Raw genomic sequence first — 24,464 nt, forward strand, 5'->3', positions numbered from 1 at the left:
ACTTGACTATGAATATTGCTTGAACCCTTGATGCTTTGCACCAGTGTCTCTGACCTCTGCCAACTAGAATGGGACTATCCCAACAGGGAGCAGCCTAGTGGTTTCCCTGCAGCAAAGTCAGGATCCCTGTATGGGGGTTAAAAGGTGAAAACCTGGCGACTGCCAGGATAATGCTTTTAGGGATGGGCAAAAAGTCTAACTGGTTTCTTGGCAACCCCCACTGCCTGTTACACCAAGGGATTTTTCAGAACCTTATCATCTAAATTTCCCTGCCCTTCTACAGTGTATTCTGCATGACTTGCAGCTTAATAATTGCTCACAACTCTTCTGGTTTGGACGTATCAATGCAGTTAAAATGGATAACTTGCCCCCACTTCTTTACTTCTTTCAAACACTCCCAGTTCTTAAAAGCTTTCAAATTTCTATTAGTAAATTTTTATGGGGAAATGTCTTAACTCATCCAAAAGCATATAGTGAATCAGGCCTACCTGACTTTTCCACCTACCATCACTCTGTTTTGTTATTGTGACTAGTGGATTGGATCCACAATGGTGCTCACAAGTAATGGGTGCTTGGGAGGGCTATGTCCTCTATATCTTTAACTTCTCTCCCGTGGATATTGCCGGACCATAGGCCCCCTCACTCTTCCCTCCCCATCCTGACTCATCAACTTATTATCTTATGGAATCAGCTAATGACCAAGAAAAACCTATGCCATAGACCAGGAGAGATGACCCCAGAATTTGACAACACTACCTTTCACCCAGCAATGAACAAAACCACTTTCCTTTCCTGAAACACTACTGAGTCCATCAGGTTGGTGCAGGTCATGACTACTGGGTTGGATCTACCCACATTTGAATTGCTTGTCTGGGAAGGACTATTTCCTGGCTGGAATATGCACAATCGTGTAACTTTATTAGAACTGAGTTTCCAACATGGATGGCATCTGTCTCTCGCATGCACTTTAAAACTATTTCGCTCCAAACTACCGCTCCCTCTCACATAATATCCATGCTTTATGGAAATATCCAGGCCAAATTTCTCCCATCACTTATCTTTGTGAATAGCTGGGAACATGAACTGGGGATAACTCTGCCACAGATTGGCAAAAGATTGTTATTCTTGCTCACAAAATGCCAGTGGCCTGCTAAGCACAAGTCAAAAAATCTCCTCTAGATGGTATAACTGCCCTGATTTCCTCCACAAATGCTACCCAGAAGTATCAGAATTGTACTGGTGATGTAATTCTGAGGTAGGCATGCTGTTCCACATTTGGTGGTCCTACTCTGCTATACAGCCTTTCTGGCAAGCAGTATTTGATATTTACTTCAAAATGTCTCCAAGCTAGTTCCTTCACCACAAGTAGCACATCTATCTTTTTCTAGGTTGAATCTCTGCTTGCAAAAAGGGTCTCCTAGTAATTTCCTTTCAACAGCCCAAATGGTAATACTGAGGTTATGGAAGTCTTCAGATACTCCTTTGATTAAGGATTAGTTCATTAAAGTAAACAACATACATTGCATGGAGTCCCTTATGGCAGTAGACCATGATTGATCATACCAAGTGGAACGACTGTGGCTGCCTTGGATGACTTATAAGTCCAGTCCACTTTTTCCTGCAGCGGTACTTAAACCCATACCCTCTGTGCCTGGTGGGTCCCCCACCCCTTTTTTCCTCCTTCCCTCTATCCTATATCTTCTCCTTTCTTCTCTCTACATTTATATGTTTTGCCTTAACCCTCTTACTCTTCTACTCTCATCTTCTCATTCTCTTATTGATTTGCTGCATTACTGTTTAACCTGAAGAAGGGGAAGTGTTATCTCCAAAACGCATAGTTTTTATCTGGCTGTAATCTGCTGCAATCCAAAAAAGAATAATCTCTATTAGTTGGATGCTGAGAGACTGTCCTTGCACCAGGAAGCTGTGGACCCTCTGTTGATGTGATCTCTTTGACTTGTTGTCATAGCCGGAATGGTCATTGGATGACGTGTGCACCACCCAGCTGACCTTCATCTTAGATGGGTTGGCTCTGTTATTGGCTTTTCCTGGATTATTTGTTATTATGATAAAGTAACTTCTACTTTACTATATGTTCTATCACGTGTTCTGTATCACATGCAACATTTTAAACATGCCTGTTTTATGTTCTGTACTCTTAAAGACAATTATTAACAAAAATGAAACAAAAAAGGGGGGTATAAGAAAAAAACTACTTTTTAATTAGTTATATGCAATGTGTTATAGGGTACTTCAGTGGTTTACTGAAGAAATTTGGTTACTGGCATTAGAAACTTTCCCAAAGGTCACTGTTACTTCATCACTTCAAACAACTCAATTAAACAAAAAATAAAGTACACCAGGGTCGTTTGTGGTGCTTTGTCCTGACTATTTCCACTATGTGTCTTATACCCTGTATATTCCCCTCATGTGTCCTATACCCGGTATATTGCTCCCATGTGTCCTATACCCAGTATATTCCCCTCATGTCTCCAATACCATGTCTGCTATACTCTGTATATTTCTTTGTGTGGCCTATAAATTTTATAGTCTTCCCCTGTGTCCTATACCCTGCATATTCCTTCATGTGTTGTATACGCTGTATATTCCCCCGGATGTCCTATATGGCCTGCTTATATCCTGGGTGTCCTATAGACTACGGTAGATATTCCCCTATGTGTTCTATGTCCTGACTTTGCCACTGTATTCTGATTTTGCCTCTGATGTGATCTCCTGGTATTTGACTCTGCTTGTTATTTGACCTTGCTTGATATTGGTATTAGACTCTGCTTGTTAGTGACCAGGGTTGCCAACCAGATTTTTTTCGGATAACATATACTAAAATCACAGACAGCCAACATTTTTTACAGACAAATTGGAAGACAATAGTGAATGATAAAGATTGTAAGTCATACATCTCTATAGCTTAATATACTGACTAGAACTCATTACAGAATTTACTGCGATCTGTAAAGTTCTTAGAGCTACCAACAAAAAAAAATCACAGACACATCTATTTTTTTTCATGGACTCACTTATTTTTACGGACTGTCCAGAAATTTCTAGACCTTGCCTTGCCTGCTGACTTTATATCCTGGTTTTCACTCTGTTGTGTATTTGACTTAACTTTTTTATTATGATCCAGTACTGGTTTTGCCTGCCTGGTTTTGACCTCTTTCTGTCTGACTACTCTTTTACCCCATTACTTTTAGGCCCCTGCACTTAATTAAGTCAGGGACTGTCGCCAAGTTGGAGGCTGCCATTTAGGTTGGATCTTGCAAGTAGGTAGGGACAGTGGTGCGGGTGGAGTACAGGGCTACACTGTTCCCTACCCTTTATGACATATGTTGTATGTGGATGTCGTCTTTGACCTAATGTGGTATTTCTGATTTTACAGCTGAGAACACGCGATGGTTGCGAGTATCTAATTCATCACGACTCTGAGGCCATCACCAAAGATTGGTTTGCATCAATAAGCAAGAGCATTGGCAGGAACATGCACATAGTAAGCATTCTGCCACTGCCTCCATGGGACTGACAAGGGCTGGGGGTTCCTAACATGGGCTGCATTAGGTATCATGATGTCATCACGATATGTTGTGACTGGCCTGTGCCCATTTATCCTGCTCCAATTTCTGTAGTACAAATGACTTTAATGCATTCGAATTAATGAATGGGATTGTTTTGAATAGTGTTAATGATTGACTGGCCAGTTCTCCATCACCAGAGAGGTTTTTACCTTGTGCCCAGAGTTGCCAATATAGGGTTATTGCAGCTTATGAATATTAGGATAGCATTATAGTGTCCTTCTCCACCCTATGAATTTAGTTTCTTATCATAAAATAGAGCACATCTTAGGGCAGGTTGCTCATGAAGTCATGAGTTAGAGGAGTTAGATGCCACAATGGGAACTTTGCCTTTAATCTGTTAATAAGCCTGCATATCCCCTTTAAACTTTTGCCCCTTATGCAACCCTGGCTCAGTTAGAGAGCGCTTGAATTGCTATGTGGATGTTTTTAAGGCAGCCTAATATAAGGGTCATACGTCTGATGCTGCTGAATCTAGATCTGTGTTCATGACCTCCCATCCTCTTGTGCTGCATCAGGAACTGGACACTGGATGAGGTAACTGCCTGCTGAATTGATATCATCCAGAATTTTTCCCCATGAATCAGTAACTTTTTTCTAGTCCTCAGATTACACCTCAGAGAATGAGAACGAGTCACTGAGTGAATTTGGGTCAACCGAGAAGTTAGGAATGAAAGATGAGAAGAAGAATTCTGGTAAGAAAGGGGTGAGGGCAACAGACGTTCTAGATAAGGTAACACAATTCATTCAAATTCTCTCCTGGCCTTTCTGAACCCAAATATTTTCATCTGAATGGGGCTGAATAAGGTTGCTTCAGATAGTAGTATGACAGAAAGATGGCAGCAAGGTATGTATGTCAGTAGGTTAAAGTGACTTAAAGAGGATGGCCACTTTCTGGTTACTGTTGACCTATTTGTTTGTAAGATGATTTATAAGACATTTACTAACATAGCCTTTGTTGAAATTCTGCACCATTTTCTATATGCCCCCTTGTTTGCAAAGTTTTTTGTGCTGTTCACACAGAGGTCCTGTCCATAAGATGGCTGCTTATAGAGGGTCATGTGACCAGGCAGATCACCTCCATGTGATGTCTCCTGTTTTCAAATATGCTGCACCTGTCATCTGCACTTGCACGGTTGGGAGTTTTGTGGAGGTGCAATGTGCTGGAATGCAAGAGACATCACACGGAGATGATTTGTCTGGTCACATGACCCTCCATCAGCGGCCATTTTATGGACAGTACCTATATGTGGACAGCACAAAAGACTTAGCAAACAAGGGGGCATACCTAATGAAATATAGAAAATTGTGCAAAATTTTAACAAAGACTATATTAGTAAGTGCAATATAATCATCTTACAAACACATAGGTCACAAGTAACTAGAAAGTGGCCAACCCCTTTAATTATAGAATCACCTATCACCTTCTCTGTGTTTACCTGTCAACAATTGTCAGTGTCTGCCATAATAGACACTGTGGTCAGTGGGTGTCGGAAGTAGTAAGATGCCATCCAATCAAAGCATTAGCTGAGAGGACAGCAGACTCAGAGTCTTGATGGGGGGAGCCTTTTTCTTAGTTGACCTCCTTGCCATGTTCTATGGGATTCTTGCTTGCCCTTTTATTGTATTGTCATCATTCCTACTCATAAAGCAGATTTCAGGCCATGCACATGTAATGGCCCTGGTAATGGCCCCCTGAGCCGCTTCATTCATAGTGGAGATCTGTGAGAATGATGACAATCTCATACTGAACGTCTTTTAGGGAGCAAAGTGTCTGACGTTGTCTATCTACAGGACAAAACTCAGACAGTGACCGCAATGTGAGGGCCAAGCTAAGGAAGTTACTGCAGAGAAGGCCAACGTTACAGTACCTGCGAGACAAAGGTTACATACGCGGTAAGGAGAGCTGTGTCCTGACATCCACATCCCCAGCCCAAGTGCCTGGTGCACTGACATGTTCATTGTTTCTCTACAGACCAGGTCTTTGGCTGTCATCTGCATCAGCTGTGTGAACGGGAAAAGAGGGATGTGCCTGAATATGTCAGCCACTTAATTGAAGTGGTAGAGAAACGAGGTAAGTCCACTATCCTTGCCACCCCCTGACCGTGGCTGCAGACTGTGCTAATATGTGTCTCAAGATTATGTCTTTCCCTCACCTCACAAGGAGGCATGAAGGTCTATGTCTAATTAACATTGGGAGTAATGTGAAAACAAAAACATCAACAAGCTGCTATTGACTGATCTATTTGTGTATTCTCATTTGTCTGTAGTTAGTGCTGTGAGGGTATACTGGCCTCTTGCTGTGAATAGGCTGCTGGTCTGATTCACTTAATAACCCCTTAATTCACTCATATTTGGATATTCATGGTTTATTACATGGGCTGTCTGGACTACTCACACGTCATATCTAGGCTCTTAAAATGAAGAAATTAGGTTGTCTTCTTGTCCTTGGTTACCATATTGTGAAAATATATCTCTCATGTACTACAGTTTTGGTAAGGAGGACAGCACATGAAATGGGGAGGATTACTCAAAGTGTGGAGTGAAGGGGGGTCCTACTCTATATCATAATGTCTGTAATGTTAAAGGCTTATTCTGGCCATCTAAGAAACATGGCCATGTAACCAATGGTCATCTAAGGGGATAACAATTTGTGCCTTACTTGTCTCTGTCTTATCATTTGGGGAAATAGGTTTGGACATTGATGGCTTGTACCGGATCAGCGGCAACCTGGCAGTCATTCAGAAGTTACGCTATAAAGTGGATCATGGTAAGTGTGTATTGTGTATGTATAACCTTCTAACACCAGAGACTCCGACAATGTATACTCTACAACACGCACTGTCAGCAAAGACCCAAATATATGTCCTGTACACAGCTTTCTGCCATTAGAGACCCCAATAATGTGTAATGTATGCAGCCTTCTGTAACCAGAGACCCCAACAGTGTATCTTTTACACAACTTCTGGAGACCCCAACAATGAATCCTGCACATACCCCTCTGCTACCAGAGACCTCAATAATGAATCCTGTACATATCCCTCTGCTAGCAAAGAAACCAAAAATGTATTCTGTAGACAAACCACTGCACCAAAGACCCCAAGAAAGTATCCTGTACATCCGCCAGCAGAGGTACCAGCAATGTATTCTCTATACGACCATCAGTCAACAGAGGCTCTCTGTCAACAGAGATCCCAACAATATATCTTGTACATGATCCTCTATCACCAAAGACCCCAACAATGTATCCTGTAAAGTACATGCCCCTTTGTCAAAAGATATCCGAGTAATAAATACTGTATATGATCCTCTGTCATCATAGACCCCAACAGTGTAGCCGGCACTTGACCCTCTGTCACCAGAGACCTCAACAATATATCGTCTACATAACCCTTTGTCAAAAGAGACCCCACTATATCCTGTACATGACTTTCTGTCCCCATAAATCCCAAAAATGTATCCTGTATCTGCAGTTTCATGAACCCCATACACCGTATATTGTACCTGGCAGACTGCTTTGCTCATGTTAATATTGTTTTTCCAGATGAAAACTTTAGCTTAGATGATGGTCGGTGGGAGGACGTTCACGTGATCACCGGAGCACTGAAGCTGTTTTTCCGGGAGCTGCCAGAACCTTTGTTTCCTTATAGTCATTTTGACCAGTTTATTGAAGCAATAAGTAAGTTCTTATCCCACACTGGCAACTGACATCTGGAGGGGAATGCTAAAGGTTGGGACAAGAGTGGGGGTCTCTGTTGGCCGAGTCTCGGGTGTCTGTTGGCCAGGTCAGAAGGGTATATTGACCTATAGTGCCTCTTCTCTTGGACCCCTGACACTATGATGAGGGACCCTTCTTCTTCTTATTGTCTTCTTATCAATCTTCTTTTTCTGTACAAGAATTTAGTGACCAAAGCCAGAAAATCCAACGCCTGAAGGAATTGGTTCTATCACTTCCAAAGCCCAACCTGGAGACAATGAGACTGTTGTTCAGGCACCTGTGCAGGTCAGTAGATGAAAAATGTGTATAACTGTATAACTATAGTGTGTGTATATGGGAATAAAAATATATTTACCCTGAATAGTCACTTTATTTGAGGCATCTGCATTTTACTATTTCATCTTCCATGTATGGAAATTAGACATGTAATAACATTGATTGTCTCATGAAAATGGAGACTGTCAAGGGGTAGCATATATTAGGCAGCAGTTAAATAGTCCTGTGTAGTCTGCTCCCACAGGAGAGCAGAAACTTCCAAATAAAAAGTTACTGCTAGCCATGATAGAAAGAAGTTGCATACATACAGTGCATCACAGCTTGCTACATATAAGACTGTTTAGCCACAGACTGGAGACAAGAGAGAAAAAAGAGGGGGTTAGTCGCCTGGCTCTCAAAATGAAGGTCAGGATACCTAACCCGCAGGGCGCCAAAGGTGTGGATCTGACACGGAAGAAAGATAGTTTCTTTCTATATAAAAATATAGTTACAATGTTTTTAATTTAAATTAGTTGGTAGAAGTAAGGAAAATAAGAAGGCTGCCAGTGGAATAAACCTAGCTAGGAAAATATACCTAGGCTAGAATAAGAAAGACAGAATGAAAAGGGGGGGGGGGTTATCTCACAGGGAGGCACCACTCTTTTCTTAATCGATTGTAAAAATAAAATTACTGATTGATTATATTAAAATATCTTTAAAATATTTTAAAAATATTTTACCAGAGTCACTGTGTCTGACGGGCTGGAAATTGATTGTTCAGTGGATTTAAAATCATATAAAACCACATTTAAGATAATAAATCAGTATATTTCAAACAGGAGTCATATAAAACCACATCAGTGTAGTGAAACTCGGTTCGTACTTACTTCACCCAGGAGGGGAGATGGGGGATAAACTCAATACACCCCCAAACCCTTCCTCCTGCGCCTGGTTCGCTTCTAGAATGTCAGGAAATAACGGCAGTCCTGTGGCTGGAGCTTCTTGTCAATTCCTTTATTTGGAAAAAATCAGGGTGGGGTGAGGAGGAGGCCCAACGCGTTTCGGGGATATATAGATCCCCTTCATCAGGAGCATATACAATAGGCGGGGAGCGTGACGCCTCACAATCTGTCTTCTGGCGCCATATTCAGTTTAAATAATCTAGTTTGTCGCCTATTGTATATGCTCCTGATGAAGGGGATCTATATATCCCCGAAACGCGTTGGGCCTCCTCCTCACCCCACCATGATTTTTTCCAAATAAAGGAATTGACAAGAAGCTCCAGCCACAGGACTGCCGTTATTTCCTGACACTCTAGAAGCGAACCAGGCGCAGGAGGAAGGATTTGGGGGTGTATTGAGTTTATCCCCCATCTCCCCTCCTGGGTGAAGTAAGTACGAACTGAGTTTCACTACACTGATGTGGTTTTATATGACTCCTGTTTGAAATATACTGATTTATTATCTTAATGTGGTTTTATATGATTTTAAATCCACTGAACAATCAATTTCCAGCCCGTCAGACACAGTGACTCTGGTAAAATATTTTTAAAATATTTTAAAGATATTTTAATATAATCAATCGGTAATTTTATTTTTACAATCGATTAAGAAAAGAGTGGCGCCTCCCTGTGAGATAAAGCCCCCCCTTTTTCATTCTCTCTAGCCACAGACTAGTCAGAGTGCCCATGCTGACCTCTGCCGAAAGTGCCTTCAGTGGACACAAGAGCATGGTGGAATGGAAGAAGGTGGCCTGGTCTGATTGATTATGTTTTTCTTTACATCATGTGGATGGCCTGGTGGATCACTTATCTGGAGAAGAGATTGCACTAGGATGCACTATGACAAGAATGCTAGTTGGCAGTCAGTGTGCGGCATTGGGCAATTTTCTGCTTTGAATCCTTCAGTCCTGGCATCCATGTGCATATTACTTTGATTGTACCTCCTTAATAAACATTGTAGCAGACGAAGTAAGCCGCTTTCAACAGCATAATACATCCAGCTACAACTACAAAAATTGTTTAGGAACAGTTGGAGGAACATGACAAGGAGTTCACAGTGAGGAGTTGGCCTCCAAATTCCCCAGATCTAAACAAAGTTGATCAATGGAGACCCTAGGATAGATGCTAAATGCATGGTCACTGGGAGACAGCACTCAGCTATCTCTGTCAGTCCAATAGATAGTAAATGGAGAAATACTGCACATGCTTGACCGCTACTCCATTCAAATGGGGGACGTTCTTGTGATTAGTGGGGGTTCCAGTGATCATATCTTTTATGTAGAAAGAGGATAAATGTTGTTTGTGGGCCAACCACTTTAGAGGGGCTTTCCAAGTTTCTAAACCCTTTTCATGCCAGTTATCCCATAAAAGACAATAAGTTCCAGCCAAGTATCTCTAAGGAAGAGATCAGTGATAAATGTTAACAAAATAAGGCTATTCTGACACTACTGTCAGAGGCTCTGTTTCAAGCCTCTCTGTCAGCAATTCCCTCAGATTTCATGGAAAAAATAGTACAAAATGCAGTGCTAATTTTCCTGTCAAAAAAAGACAGAGACTACATTTGGACCCATGATGGATGGCTGTTACTTTTTAAGTTACATTTAGTGCTAACAAACATACAGGAGAATTCTCATTACATCCAGTGATGTCTTCTCTATTTGTGGATCTTTCCTCATCTTCTCCATTCCACCCAGACCGCATTGATGATTTTTTTTCAGGCACATCTAATCATAGGTTCCTTAATTTTCATAATTCTCCCCACCTTCTCAACACAAACTTCCCATCCTGGTGCACCAACGGTGTCCTCCTGCTGCCACCCCCAATATTGTTCCCACTGTGCTCCCCAAAGCCCTTGAATACTTTACTGCACAAACAGTTCCTTAAAAGTACTTACACCACACAGATAGTGCTCCAAGTATTTTTTGCCACACAGTGCCCTCAAAAATAATTGTGGCCAGCAAGTAGCACTCCTAACAGTAATAGTAACACAATAATAGTTGTTCCAAGCAGTTATTGTCCCATGGCCCCCCAAGTCTCACAAATTGTAATAATTCACTTCCAGAATGCCCTCATAGTAGTAATATACCCTATAATGCCCCCAATAGTAATAATGCTCCCTTAATATGCTAATGCTAATTAGTAGTGCCCTCCATGGCGTGCCCAGTAATAATATTGGCCTCGTACTGTCTCCAGTAGTAATAATGCCCCATAGTTCCCATAATAGTAATAATGTTCCCCATAGTCCCCCCATAGTAATAAAGTCCCCATAGTGCTTCTATGTAGTAATAATACCCCCTATATTGCCTTCAGTATTATGCTCCCCCAGAGTGTCCAAAATTTTTTAATTACCTCACTTCACTTCCATGCCGCTATCTATGTTGCGGTGCAAGACATAGGACTCTTCCGGCCTGTCTCCTGGCGTAGGTGGTCGCAACCATGTCATTATGCCACCTGCACCATCCTCTCATAGGCTTCAGGCCTAGTGATCTGTGACCTATGAGAGTGAACAGTGGAGCTAGGAGCAATCGCCTCCCATGCCTTGACTCAGTCCTAAAGACGCCGATACAGATGAATGTGGAGCAGCCCTACAGCGGTGCCCTAGCAATATAGGGTAGTTTTAGTAGTTTTGAGTACTGCAAGTTCTAACCTCTGAATAAGCTGGAGTTGAAAGGGATTCAAAGAGTAGGGCTGAAACGAGTGAATCGAGTAATTCGACACAAAAAAATCCTTGATGCAAATTTTTGGGATTGAGGATTCATTTGTATCATGTGACCACGGAGTGGGAGTGAAGCGCTTGCTATTACTCACCGCTCCCTGGTCACCCGCCGGCCCGTACCGCACTGCACTCCACTGAGGGAAACTTTGTGTGCGCGTCCAGCTGCTGCCTTTCAGTGTGTCCCCACTGGGGGCGGATTGGCCCCCAGAGGCGGAGTGTATGGGTTTATTTTGGAATATATCTAGAAGGCAGATATAGCCATTTACTGGAATAGGAGAAACCTCAATGCTACCCAGACACTACTAATACACGAGCCCAGTGCACCGTGTCTAGGGCATTGCTACCTCCGCCTGGCACAGCTGCGGCCTCTCATCTCTCCCACTGCTTGAACCAGTCTGTACTTTTCTGTCTGTTCTTCAAGAAAATGCCCACCGTCTACAAACCGGATTCCAAAAAAGTTGGGACACTAAACAAATTGTGAATAAAAACTGAATGCAATGATGTGGAGATGGCAAATGTCAATATTTTATTTGTAATAGAACGTAGATGACAGATCAAACATTTAATCCGAGTAAATGTATCATTTTAAAGGAAAAATACGTTGATTCCAATTTTCACGGTGTCAACAAATCCCAAAAAGTTGGGACAAGTAGCAATAAGAGGCTGGAAAAAGTAAATTTGAGCATAACGAAGAGCTGGAAGACCAATTAACACTAATTAAGTCAATTGGCAACATGATTGGGTATAAAAAGAGCTTCTCAGAGTGGCAGTGTCTCTCAGAAGCCAAGATGGGTAGAGGATCACCAATTCCCACAATGTTGCGCAGAAAGATAGTGGAGCAATATCAGAAAGGTGTTACCCAGCGAAAAATTGCAAAGACTTTGCATCTATCATCATCAACTGTGCATAACATCTTCCGAAGATTCAGAGAATCTGGAACAATCTCTGTGCGTAAGGGTCAAGGCCGTAAAACCATACTGGATGCCCGTGATCTCCGGGCCCTTAAACGACACTGCACCACAAACAGGAATGCTACTGTAAAGGAAATCACAGAATGGGCTCAGGAATACTTCCAGAAACCATTGTCAGTGAACACAATCCACCGTGCCATTCACCTTTGCCAGCTGAAACTCTACAGTGCAAAGAAGAAGCCATTTCTAAGCAAGATCCACAAGCTCAGGCGTTTTCACTGGGCCAGGGATCATTTAAAATGGAGTGTGGCAAAATGGAAGACTGTTCTGTGGTCAGACGAGTCACGATTCGAAGTTCTTTTTGGAAATCTGGGACGCCATGTCATCCGGACCAAAGAGGACAAGGACAACCCAAGTTGTTATCAACGCTCAGTTCAGAAGCCTGCATCTCTGATGGTATGGGGTTGCATGAGTGCGTGTGGCATGGGCAGCTTGCATGTCTGGAAAGGCACCATCAATGCAGAAAAATATATTCAGGTTCTAGAACAACATATGCTCCCATCCAGACGTCATCTCTTTCAGGGAAGACCCTGCATTTTTCAACAAGATAATGCCAGACCACATTCTGCATCAATCACAACATCATGGCTGCGTAGGAGAAGGATCCGGGTACCAGTCTGCAGTCCAGATCTTTCACCTATAGAGAACATTTGGCGCATCATAAAGAGGAAGGTGCAACAAAGAAGGCCCAAGACGATTGAACAGTTAGAGGCCTGTATTAGACAAGAATGGGAGAGCATTCCTATTTCTAAACTTGAGAAACTGGTCTCCTCGGTCCCCAGACGTCTGTTGAGTGTAGTAAGAAGAAGGGGAGATGCCACACAGTGGTGAAAATGGCCTTGTCCCAACTTTTTTGGGATTTGTTGACACCATAAAATTCTGATTCAACATATTTTTTCCTTAAAATGGTACATTTTCTCAGTTTAAACTTTTGTTCCGTGATTTATGTTCTATTCTGAATAAAATATTAGAAGTTGGCACCTCCACATCATTGCATTCAGTTTTTATTCATTGTATAGTGTCCCAACTTTTTTGGAATCCGGTTTGTACTTTGTATGCAGGCACGTGGTACGCCGCTCACACTCTAGCGGCTGCAATGGCTTGTGGTTGCTATGGGGACGGGAGCGTCTCTCTGGAGATCACGTTTGTGTATTTCAGTTTAAGAGAGTTTCATAGTGATCATTTGGAGGTCGGTGCAGCAGGTACTGTACTGATTTCCCCATACGTATATGCATGCCATGGTGTAGCGGGCGTTACACCCTGTGCAGGTCTGGGTGGCCCGGCAGCGTAGACCATCTGATACAGTGAGGCTACTACAGAAGGAATATACAGCCCTGCTGTTATTTGGGCTCTGTTATATCTATTATTATTACCTGTAGTAACACTCTGATTTTACTGCACCATAAAGTAGATAAACCGTTCAGTTCATGTCCACATTGGTTTTCTGGAAGGTATTGTCTAATAACAGGTGGCATTAGGTGGCTGCAGTTCAACTTTGGGCAAGCTGGTGGCACTGGGGGGCAAGCTGGTGGCACTAGGGGGGAAGCTGATGGCACTGGGTGGGGAGCCTGATGGCACTGAGGGGGCAGCTGGTGGCACTGAGGGGGCAGCTGGTGGCACTGAGGGGGCAGCTGGTGGCACTATGGGGGAGCTGATGAGTTTTTATAAAGAAAAACGTTATTTTAATTAGTTTTTTATTAGAGTACTCGATTAATCGTTGGATTAATCGATAGAATACTCAATTACAAAAATAGTCGATAGCTGCAGCCCTAACAACGAGCATCTCTCTGTCTGGAGGACTGGACAGGTCTGTGCATTACAAGGATGATCCATTGATTTTAATATTCGTCATGTAATGTTTTATCTCTCTTGTGGAGGCCCTGCAGGGAAATTAAATACTTTCTGCTTGCGGACCCCACAGATTACAGTTGATCCTGGGGATTCCAGCATCAGGACATATTTTTAGGGTCCATTCACATGTCCGCACTTTGGGTCCGGATCCGTTCTGCAATTATGCGGAACGGGTGCAGACCCATTGATCTTCAATGGGGACGGAAAAGATGCGAACAGCACACAGTCTGCTGTCCGCATCCGCATTTCCTGTCAGGCGCCCCGAACTTACGGTCCGTGGCTTCGCAAAAAAATAGAACATGTCCTATTCTTGTCCGCAGCTGCGGACAAGAATAGGCATTTCTATTGAGGTGCCGGCCCAGTGTTTTGCGGATCCGCAAAACACTGCGGACGTGTGAATGGGCCCTTAATATGTAGTTCAAAGAGCTAACTCGCAGAAAAAAGTAACCATCTTGCTAGTGCCACCTTTTGGAAATGACTCCCTATCAAAGTCCAACTTTTTAACAAGCCTTGAAACATAACAAGGGAAATGTTCCAAGACTTATAAGAAGGCACTTGCAAAAGGTGGGACTAGTGAGACGGTTTTCTTTTTCTGGGAGATACTGTACCTCTTTGCATGTCATTTTCCTGTGGAGCATAGCCACTAAATCTCCATACACAGCTGGTCTCCTTAAAGCCGTAATCTACCTTCAGGGGCCTTTTCTCCAGACCACCCCAAGACATCGGACCTGCAGAAGGAAGCATAATTACCTACTCCCCACTGCAGCGTTCCGCTTTTTCAGTCCCCTGCTACTGCCACTCAAGTCCCGTTTGTCAACATCTGGTTTGATGGAGTTCACATGTGCAGCTGCAACCAAACCGGAGGACGTGTCTCTGCTGTGGCCAGTCATAGGCTGCAGCGACACACATGACCTCCATCAAACCAGAATTTTTAACAACAGGTTCCCTACTCAACAGCAGACATGTGGCGTCACAACACATATTTACCAATACACACATAATTACTACACACACATAATGCCCAACTTTTAAAAACCAAAAGGAGGGACATCATCGACAGGGGGCATAGTAAAAATGTTTTTGCTCCAGCCAAGGTCTATCTATACATATCCCAATCCACCTAGTCCCCTTTTTGCCCCCACTCAGAAGCTGTGTCGGATTCAGGACGGTTGGAAGCTATGCATCCATAAACAGACCATATATACACTAAACACACATACATAAATACACCACATATACAATTCGAACACAATTGTTACACTTATATATACATACACATACCATATATATATATTCTTCACACATACTGTAGATACACTGTATATATGCTACACACAAATGCAACATATATATGCTACATACTGTACATACAAATACTCATATACCATATATACACTGCACACATCATATACAAACACATACTTTAAGTACTATACAACATACAGTATATAAATTACACATGGGCTACACAGAGTAGATACACCTACACTATATACATGTAATACACATTTTGTACCTAGTAGCTGGTGAGATATTTAGATAGTGAACACAGGGGAATGGGGCAGCAGAGGAGCGGATGGTACATTAGAGGCCAGCCGCTGATTGGCTCAATAGCTAGCTAACATCTAATACAAAAGCCTGACTGTTGGACATGTCTGTGTTCAACACATCCTGCTCCACCTCTGCCGCAGCTTTTAGACAGAGGCAGGATGCAGGACATCAAGGCACTGACAAATTCTTGATCGAACCAACCCCACCCACAAGCCCTAGCTCTAAAGACATAGACATTATTTTCAGTGCTATCAAACATACAGGATAATACAGCAACACATACCTCTTATATCTAGTGACATCTCCTATTATGTAGACGTTCTCTTTCCTCATCTTCTCCATTCGGACTAGACTGCCATGATGACTTCTCTAAGGCATGTCTTGGTTCTGTAAAGTTTGCCACACAGACATCTTAGGTTCTTCACTTTTCCATCATTCTCTCACTCCTGATGCCCCTATCCTGCTGCTACCCCCAGTATTCTGCCTGATGTGCTCCCCTACGCCCCTGAATACTATACTGCAGAAATAATGCTATACAGATAGTCCCCCTTTAGTGATAGCAAACCCAAAAGCCCCACCAATAGTTATAATTCTCTGCCAGAGTGCCCTCATTATTTACAGTGTCCCTAATAGTGACAATGCTCCCCTAGAGTGTCCCCATTAGTAGTAGCGCCCTCCATACTGTTCCCAATAATAATGCCCCCAAAGTAGAATTTTTAATGACCCCAATAGTGATCTCAGTGGTTATATTATCCCCACAGTGCAGTAATAGTTAGAATGCCCTCAGAGTGCCCAAAATACTTATAATGTGCCCCATAGTGCCCCCAGTACTTATAAACCCTCCATACTACCTGTAAGGGCTCGTTCACACGAACGTGTTTAGCCCATGCCCATGCTGTGGACCGCAAATTGCAGTCCGCCATGCACGGGATCCATCCGTGGGGCAGAAGCATGGGGATCGCAGACCCATTCACTTGAATGGGTCCTCGATCCTTCCGTTCCGCAAAAAGATAGAGCAAGTTCTATCTTTTTGCGGTGCGGAAGCACGGAACGGAACCCTAGAAAGCACTCAGTAGTGCTCCTATAGTGTTCTGTTCCGTTCCGCACCATTCCGGATTTGCGGATCCATCGAAATGAATGGGTCTGCATCCATGACGTGGAATTGCCACGGAACGGTGCCCGTGTATTGCGGGTCCGCAATACGGCAACGGGCATCACACGTTCGTGTGAATGAGCCCTAATAGTTTTAATGCCCCATAATGCCTGTAATAGCTATAATGCTCCCATACTGCCTGTAATAGGTCTAATGCTCCCATACTGCCTGTAATAGTAATAGTGCTCCCACACTGCCTGTGTGACAAATAAAAAAAATACTCACCTGACTCCCGCCACAGACCTGTTCTCTCCTCCACCTTGTGTTGCCTGCATTCTGGCGCAGTAAAGAAGTCACCGTGCCATTCTAGACTGCGCCATAGCCTAAAGCTTATGAGGGTGATCGTCAGGGACAAGGGACATTGGCTCTCATACCCGCCGCAGTCTTCATGTTGGCAAGGCGCTCTGTACTGCACTCAACGCCTGACAGCAGTACAGAGCACCGGATCGGGAAGAGAAGCAGACAGAACCGGCTGAATGCCACGCCTGGGACCAGAGCACGATAGCAGGGGATTGAAGGAGCCAGAACCCTGCAGCGCGTAGTAGGTACTTATTTTTCCCTCCACAGGTCCAGTGACGTGGGGGGGGGGGTCTGGCTGGAAAGATCCCTAAAGGTGGACATTACCTTTAAGGAGAGCCAGTGACACCCCCGCCCCCCTAAAATAATATGTTGCTTTGAAGAGGTAGGTGGCAAGAATTGCACCTAATTTAGATGCACATCTGGTGCATTTGGAAATATCTGAGTTCTTTTTACATCCCCGCTACGAGCAAATGTATATTGGTGTCTCTAATTTGCACCTTTTTTTTATTATCTCCATTTTAATAAATATGGTAAAACTATATACGGTATCTCATCAATTTAGGCAGTAGAGAAAAAATGTTGCATAATTTTTTTTTATTTAAACCAGAAACTAGTGGGATCTGAATAATAAATGTAAGTTATCGAGATCATTTTAGCTTTAAAAGGAATATGTCACCAGTTTTATGGTGTCCTAACTAAGGGCAACCAGTGACAGATCCCCTTAGCAAAATGCTGGGCCACTTTCTTTAATTGACCCAGCCATTTTGCTAAAATCCTGTTCCAGCACATGTCAATGAGTCCCTATATTCATGAGCTCCTGGCTTTCTCCGCCCTCCTGCTGCTGATTCATTTGGAAAAAATACTGTCAATCAGAGACTGGTGGGCGGGGAACCGTGAACTCATGAATATGAGGACTTATTGGCTGTGGTGGAGTTGTTAGGATTTAAAAGTGAGGTCAGCAGTATGGACCCTTGTAAGAAAAAAGAAAATTGTCTGAATCAGGGCACCCCTCTAATTATACCCCACTGGGGTTATTACCCCGACCCAGCAGCTGGGAGATGAAACCTTCTCATGCTCGATTGATTGCTTTCATTGATGTCTTTATTTTGTGATTTCAGTGTCATTCAACATAAAGACTCAAACCGGATGTCGGTCCAGAGTGTCGCCATTGTTTTTGGACCAACCCTGTTGAGGTCTGAGCAGGAGGGTTTGAACATTGCCATGAACATGGTCTACCAAAACCAAATTGTGGAGCAGATCCTCATCAATTACAAGTTCATCTTCAGCTGATCAGCCACTGGCAAGAAGATCCATGATAGTGACATGAAGGCGCAGGTCGCCTGAGTACGTCTCCCTATTTAATGTATAGACTATACCATGTGTACATATCCTGGGATGGAAAATCATCTTTATGGAAGAGGGTCGCCTGTCCAACCACATATTGAGAACTTTACCCCACTATTTGCAGTGTGAGTGGATGAGGGAGACGTGTGGCTTATAGTCTGTGTATCTGTATAGAATAATGAAGAGACTGTATAAAATGTATCTGATAGTATAATGCTGTGGGCTCTCTGGAAATAACTGATTGGATGCTACTGGCAAGAACCTTAAGTTCTTCTGTTTTTGTACAAGGTTCTCCACCTTCAGACAGCCTAGTGTTTCCCCTCTCTCACCTGGTTCAAGTGATCCTACATCTCCTCGTCTGGGTGTGCACAGTAAAAAGTGCAGGACTCCAGTACATGACAAGAAAGCAGGAGGCTCCAGTGAATAAACCTGTGCAGCCACGTCATACATGCATGGTGTCATTTTATGGCTCTGTCTTTGTATTTTTAAGAGGCGCTGAGCGCTGGGTCTGTCATATCCAAAAGTATTCACTTGTTTTACCCCATTTATGTTAGGTGTCTGTTTCTTTCCCATTGTCTGCTTTATTTATCACTACACTTCTGGAATTCACAGCAATTTTCCTAGGAATCACTGTATATCCTTGCAGTTCTTACAGTTTCCACTAGAGAGAGCACTCCACTATGACTGCAGTTCCCACAGTCCCACAGCAGATGGCACTGTTCTACCACTGCTGTTCTAATCAGCACAGTGCTCTTGTGCTGTCACATGTAGCTGGGCTCCTTTTTATAGTCATTGTCGTGATCACATCTCCCTCTAGTATTTGGTTGCCTGTTGTTTAGACCCCATAACATGACCATCAGTTCTGTACATCTATGCGTGAGATTACATGTCAGCTAACGCACAGGTAGAGTAGCAGTAACGTCCTGCAGATGAAGCTGAAGTCAAGCCCCAGCTGCCAGGGTGTACAGCAGATCTGGCTGCCAGAACAAACACTCCTTGCAGACCAGAGAGTCCATACCAGGATTCCCCAGAAGACAACATTCAAGTTGTATGGGTCTGCATCTGTCAGCACAGGCCACATAACCGGTGCCCGTGAATTGGGGACCATAATTTGCAGTCCCAAGACATGGCACGAGTGGCAAACGTTCATGTGCGTGAGCCCTAAGTGTGTAATCACAGCCAGAAGCATGGAGGAGAGCCAGGCTCCTGGTGGTGAGAGAATATGCCTGCAGCAATGCATAGATCACCAGAGACAGTGCCAGATGGGGCCCAGGGATCTGAGGGACCCGACCAGCATTCTTGTAGTGATACAGTGAGCCAATCAAGCTTTTAGAATCCAATGTGAGAAAAAAAGAGAATCCAGCAGCCTGTGTGGACTACAGTCCAGTAAGCCAAGTGCAGGACCTGGTGTAGGGAGTCAGGTGAGCCAGGTTGGAGACGGTGGAGGAGCTTGATCAAAATGGGTGCAAAGGGAAATTGACCTAGTTGCCCATAGCAACCCGTCAGATTCCACCTCTTATTTTTCAGCGCTCCTTTGGAAAATGAAAGGGTCAATCTGATTGGTTGCTAGGGACAACTAAGTCAGTTTTCCTTTGCACCAGTTTTGATAAATCTCAACCTGTCAGCGGAGTTTCTGCACCAAGGAGGATGAAGATCTGGGCAGCAGCAAAACAAGCTAGAGAAAACATGGAAGAGGAGCCAAGTCTCCTGAGGACTGGTCACAGTTATAACAGAGTGGCTTCCACATTACACAGAAATTGAATAAACTGAAGAGATTTTATTAGAACGTAAAAGATATAAAGACAAGCTTATAGGAGTGTGGAGCTCAGTGCAGAGATGAAGCAGATAAAGCGCTGACTGAGAGGGAGGAAAGGATTGCAAAAAATCAAAAACACTGGGGGAGCATTTACTGCAAAAGTCAAAAATAGGCCTCTTGCACACGACCCTAGAGTTTTGCGGTCCGTTTTAAACTAATCAGTTTTTTTGTTTCAGTCGTGTTTCCGTTCCGCTTCCGTTCCTTTTTGCCGTTCCGTTTTTCCTTTTGGTTTCCATTTGTGATCCGTTTTTTACGGAATACAAACGGAAATGGAAGCATACAATAATGTTTAAACAGTAAGTACATAAAAAAATTGGGCTGGGCATAAAATTTTCAATAGATGGTTCCGCAAAAACGGAACGGATATGGAAGACATACGGATGCATTCCGTTTTTTTACGGAACCACTGACTTAAATGGAGCCACGGATCGTTATTTGCGGGCAATAATAGTTCTATCTTTCAGCGGAACTGAATGGTTCCGCATACGGACCACAAATGGAATCCGCAAAAACGGAACGGAAACGGGGAAAAAAAACGTTTGTGTGCAAAAGGCCATAAGGAGTGGTTCCAGCAAATGGCAGCAGACTTATCGGGGGAGATTTATCAAACCTGGTGTAAGAGAAAACTGGCTTAGTTGCCCATAGGAACCAATCATCTGAAAAATTAAAGGTGGAAGCTGATTGGTTGTTATGGGCAACTAAGCCAGTTTTCTCTTACACCAGGTTTGATATTTCTCCCCCATCAAGTTCCCTGAGAGCGTCCAGGTTCACATAACACCAAGAAAATCCATGTAATGAGTGGGTACATGGATTTTCCGCAGCAGATCTGACTATTCTACAGCAGCAAAATGTTGGAAAAGTTATCGTAGATGTACTGATGGATTGCCGGAGATTTCCTCTACCGCAACTTAAATTGACAGGCTGCAGATTTAACTTGTTATGTTACGTGAATATATATATTATTGTTGGAACCGTCCGTAGCATATGTAAGAACCTGGAGCCTCCAATCCATGAAGATCAGTACAATGGCAAAATAAGAAACACAGAAATGGTTAAGACCTGGAAACAATTTCCATTTCAACCACTTACTAAGCAGCAGGGTGCTCTGCGGGTATCACACGAAGCTGCTGCTGCTGTAGAGGGCGCTAATGAGGTGCACAATGGTCAGAAGTCTGGAGCTGTGCAGAGTGATCAGGTTCATGGCCCAAGACCGCAACTGTACCAGAAGGACAGACCATTGCTGTGTGCAGTCAGCATTGGATGGCATTTAGAGCAACAGGTTCAGCGGAAGTGCAATGTGTTGCACCTAAGGTGGTGGAGGGAGGGGCTCTGCCTTGCCAGAAATAAGGTGATGGCTTATCAGCGGGTTTTACTGCTGATAATTTATTTGCTTTGACTCACCCAGCCAGTTTCCCAGAATCCGATGTGTTTATTTTCCTCAGGATAGGTCATCAATATAAGATAGGCGGGGGGGCGACCCCTGGCTCCCCTGCAAATTAGCTGTTTGAAGAGAATACTGTGCTCGTAGTGTAATTACAGCTTCACCATCCCAGTCACTTCAATGGGACGGCTCTCTCCTATTTACTTGAAGTGAATGGGATGGAGGAGCTGTAATTACAGAGAAGAGAACACAGCGCCCCCTCTGATCTCACATCGATGACCTATACTGAGGATAGGTCATCAATATAACAAAAGCAGACAACCCCTTTAAACCTATCATGTGTTATATTGTCTGCTGAGCTGCTGTATCTAACCCTAATATATTTGATAGTGTATGGTAGAACATTGTGTCCAATCAAGAGATGAGCTAAACATTTAAGATTCGGTTGGGTTCAGGGTCACTAAATTTTGTATAAAGTTCAGTTTGGACCCGAATCGATTCTGCTCGAACCAAAGTGGCTCCTATTGCCCTGGAAATTAGTACATAACACCTTCTAGCCTCCTAGGATTTAAAATTTTTAAGAAAAGAGGTAACTCTTTTGGTAAAAAGTTTTTTTTATTAATTTTTGCTTTTTCTTTCCCCCTCCCTAAGCTCTTTAATGCAATGACAGCAATAGCAAAAAACTGATATACACTGCTCAAAAAAACAAAGGGAACACTTAAACAATACAATGTAACTCCAAGTCAATCACACTTCTGTGAAATCAAACTGTCCACTTAGGAAGCAACACTGAGTGACAATCAATTTCACATGCTGTTGTGCAAATGGGATAGACAACAGGTGGAAATTATAGGCAATTAGCAAGACACCCCCAATAAAGGAGTGGTTCTGCAGGTGGTGACCACAGACAACTTCTCAGTTCCTATGCTTCCTGGCTGATGTTTTGGTCACTTTTGAATGCTGGCGGTGCTTTCACTCTAGTGATAGCATGAGACGGAGTCTACAACCCACACAAGTGGCTCAGGTAGTGCAGCTTATCCAGGATGGCACATCAATGCGAGCTGTGGCAAGAAGGTTTGCTGTGTCTGTCAGCGTAGTGTCCAGAGCATGGAGGCGCTACCAGGAGACAGGCCAGTACATCAGGAGACGTGGAGGAGGCCGTAGGAGGGCAACAACCCAGCAGCCCGACCGCTACCTCCGCCTTTGTGCCAGGAGGAGCACTGCCAGAGCCCTGCAAAATGACCTCCAGCAGGCCACAAATGTGCATGTATCTGCTCAAACGATCAGAAACAGACTCCATGAGGGTGATATGAGGGCCCGACGTCCACAGGTGGGGGTTGTGCCAACACCGTGCAGGACGTTTGGCATTTACCAGAGAACACCAAGATTGGCAAATTCGCCACTGGCGCCCTGTGCTCTTCACAGATGAAAGCAGGTTTACACTGAGCACATGTGACAGACGTGACAGAGTCTGGAGACGCCGTGGAGAACGTTCTGCTGCCTGCAACATCCTCCAGCATGACCGGTTTGGCATTGGGTCAGTAATGGTGTGGGGTGGTATTTCTTTGGAGGCCGCACAGCCCTCCATGTGCTTGCTAGAGGTAGCCTTACTGCCATTAGGTACCGAGATGAGATCCTCAGACCCCTTGTGAGACCATATGCTGGTGCGGTTGGCCCTGGGTTCCTCCTAATGCAAGACAATGCTAGACCTTATGTGGCTGGAGTGTGTCAGCAGTTCCTGCAAGAAGAAGGCATTGATGCTATGGACTGGCCCGCCCGTTCCCCAGCATGACCAGTTTGGCATTGGGTCAGTAATGGTGGGGGGTGGCATTTCTTTGGAGGCCGCACAGCCCTCCATGTGCTTGCTAGAGGTAGCCTTACTGCCATTAGGTACCGAGATGAGATCCTCAGACCCCTTGTGAGACCATATGCTGGTGCGGTTGGCCCTGGGTTCCTCCTAATGCAAGACAATGCTAGACCCTATGTGGCTGGAGTGTGTCAGCAGTTCCTGCAAGAAGAAGGCATTGATGCTATGGACTGGCCCGCCCGTTCCCCAGACCTGAATCCAATTGAGCACATCTGGGACATCATGTCTCGCTCTATCCACCAACGTCACGTTGCACCACAGACTGTCCAGCAGTTGGCACATGCTTTAGTCCAGGTCTGGGAGGAGATCCCTCAGGAGACCGTCCGCCACCTCATCAGGAGCATGCACAGGCATTGTAGGGAGGTCATACAGGCACGTGGAGGCCACACACACTACTGAGCCTCATTTTGACTTGTTTTAAGGACATTACATCAAAGTTGGATAAGCCTGTAGTGTGTTTTTCCACTTTAATTTTGAGTGTGACTCCAAATCCAGACCTCCATGGGTTGAAAAATTTGATTTCCATTTTTTTATTTTTGTGTGATTTTGTTGTCAGCACATTCAACTATGTAAAGAACAAAGTATTTCAGAAGAATATTTAATTAATTCAGATCTAGGATGTGTTATTTTTGTGTTCCCTTTATTTTTTTGAGCAGTGTACAGTCGTGGCCAAAAGTTTTGAGAATGACACAAATATTAGTTTTCACAAAGTTTGCTGCTAAACTGCTTTTAGATCTTTGTTTCAGTTGTTTCTGTGATGTAGTGAAATATAATTACACGCACTTCATACGTTTCAAAGGCTTTTATCGACAATTACATGACATTTATGCAAAGAGTCAGTATTTGCAGTGTTGGCCCTTCTTTTTCAGGACCTCTGCAATTCGACTGGGCATGCTCTCAATCAACTTCTGGGCCAATTCCTGACTGATAGCAACCCATTCTTTCATAATCACT

The 24,464-nt window shown here is 43.7% G+C and overlaps 1 protein-coding gene across 5 annotated transcripts in view; it reads left to right on the forward strand.

The window, feature by feature from the left end:
* ARHGAP27 (Rho GTPase activating protein 27) overlaps positions 1-18,889 on the forward strand; it is a 115,858-nt gene extending 96,969 nt beyond the window's left edge. For all 5 annotated transcript variants that reach the window (XM_040435005.1, XM_040435006.1, XM_040435008.1 and 2 more), the window contains 8 exons: positions 3,398-3,505; positions 4,189-4,282; positions 5,382-5,483; positions 5,563-5,661; positions 6,280-6,357; positions 7,132-7,266; positions 7,485-7,590; positions 18,221-18,889. In XM_040435005.1, coding sequence (XP_040290939.1) covers positions 3,398-3,505; positions 4,189-4,282; positions 5,382-5,483; positions 5,563-5,661; positions 6,280-6,357; positions 7,132-7,266; positions 7,485-7,590; positions 18,221-18,392 — 894 coding nt within the window. In that variant the 3' untranslated portion in view covers positions 18,393-18,889. The remainder of the gene's footprint in view (positions 1-3,397; positions 3,506-4,188; positions 4,283-5,381; positions 5,484-5,562; positions 5,662-6,279; positions 6,358-7,131; positions 7,267-7,484; positions 7,591-18,220) is intronic.
* The last annotated feature ends 5,575 nt before the right edge of the window (positions 18,890-24,464 follow it).

The sequence above is a fragment of the Bufo bufo genome, chromosome 6 (assembly GCF_905171765.1).
Source record: "Bufo bufo chromosome 6, aBufBuf1.1, whole genome shotgun sequence".
In the NCBI taxonomy this organism is placed as follows: Eukaryota; Metazoa; Chordata; class Amphibia; order Anura; family Bufonidae; genus Bufo; species Bufo bufo.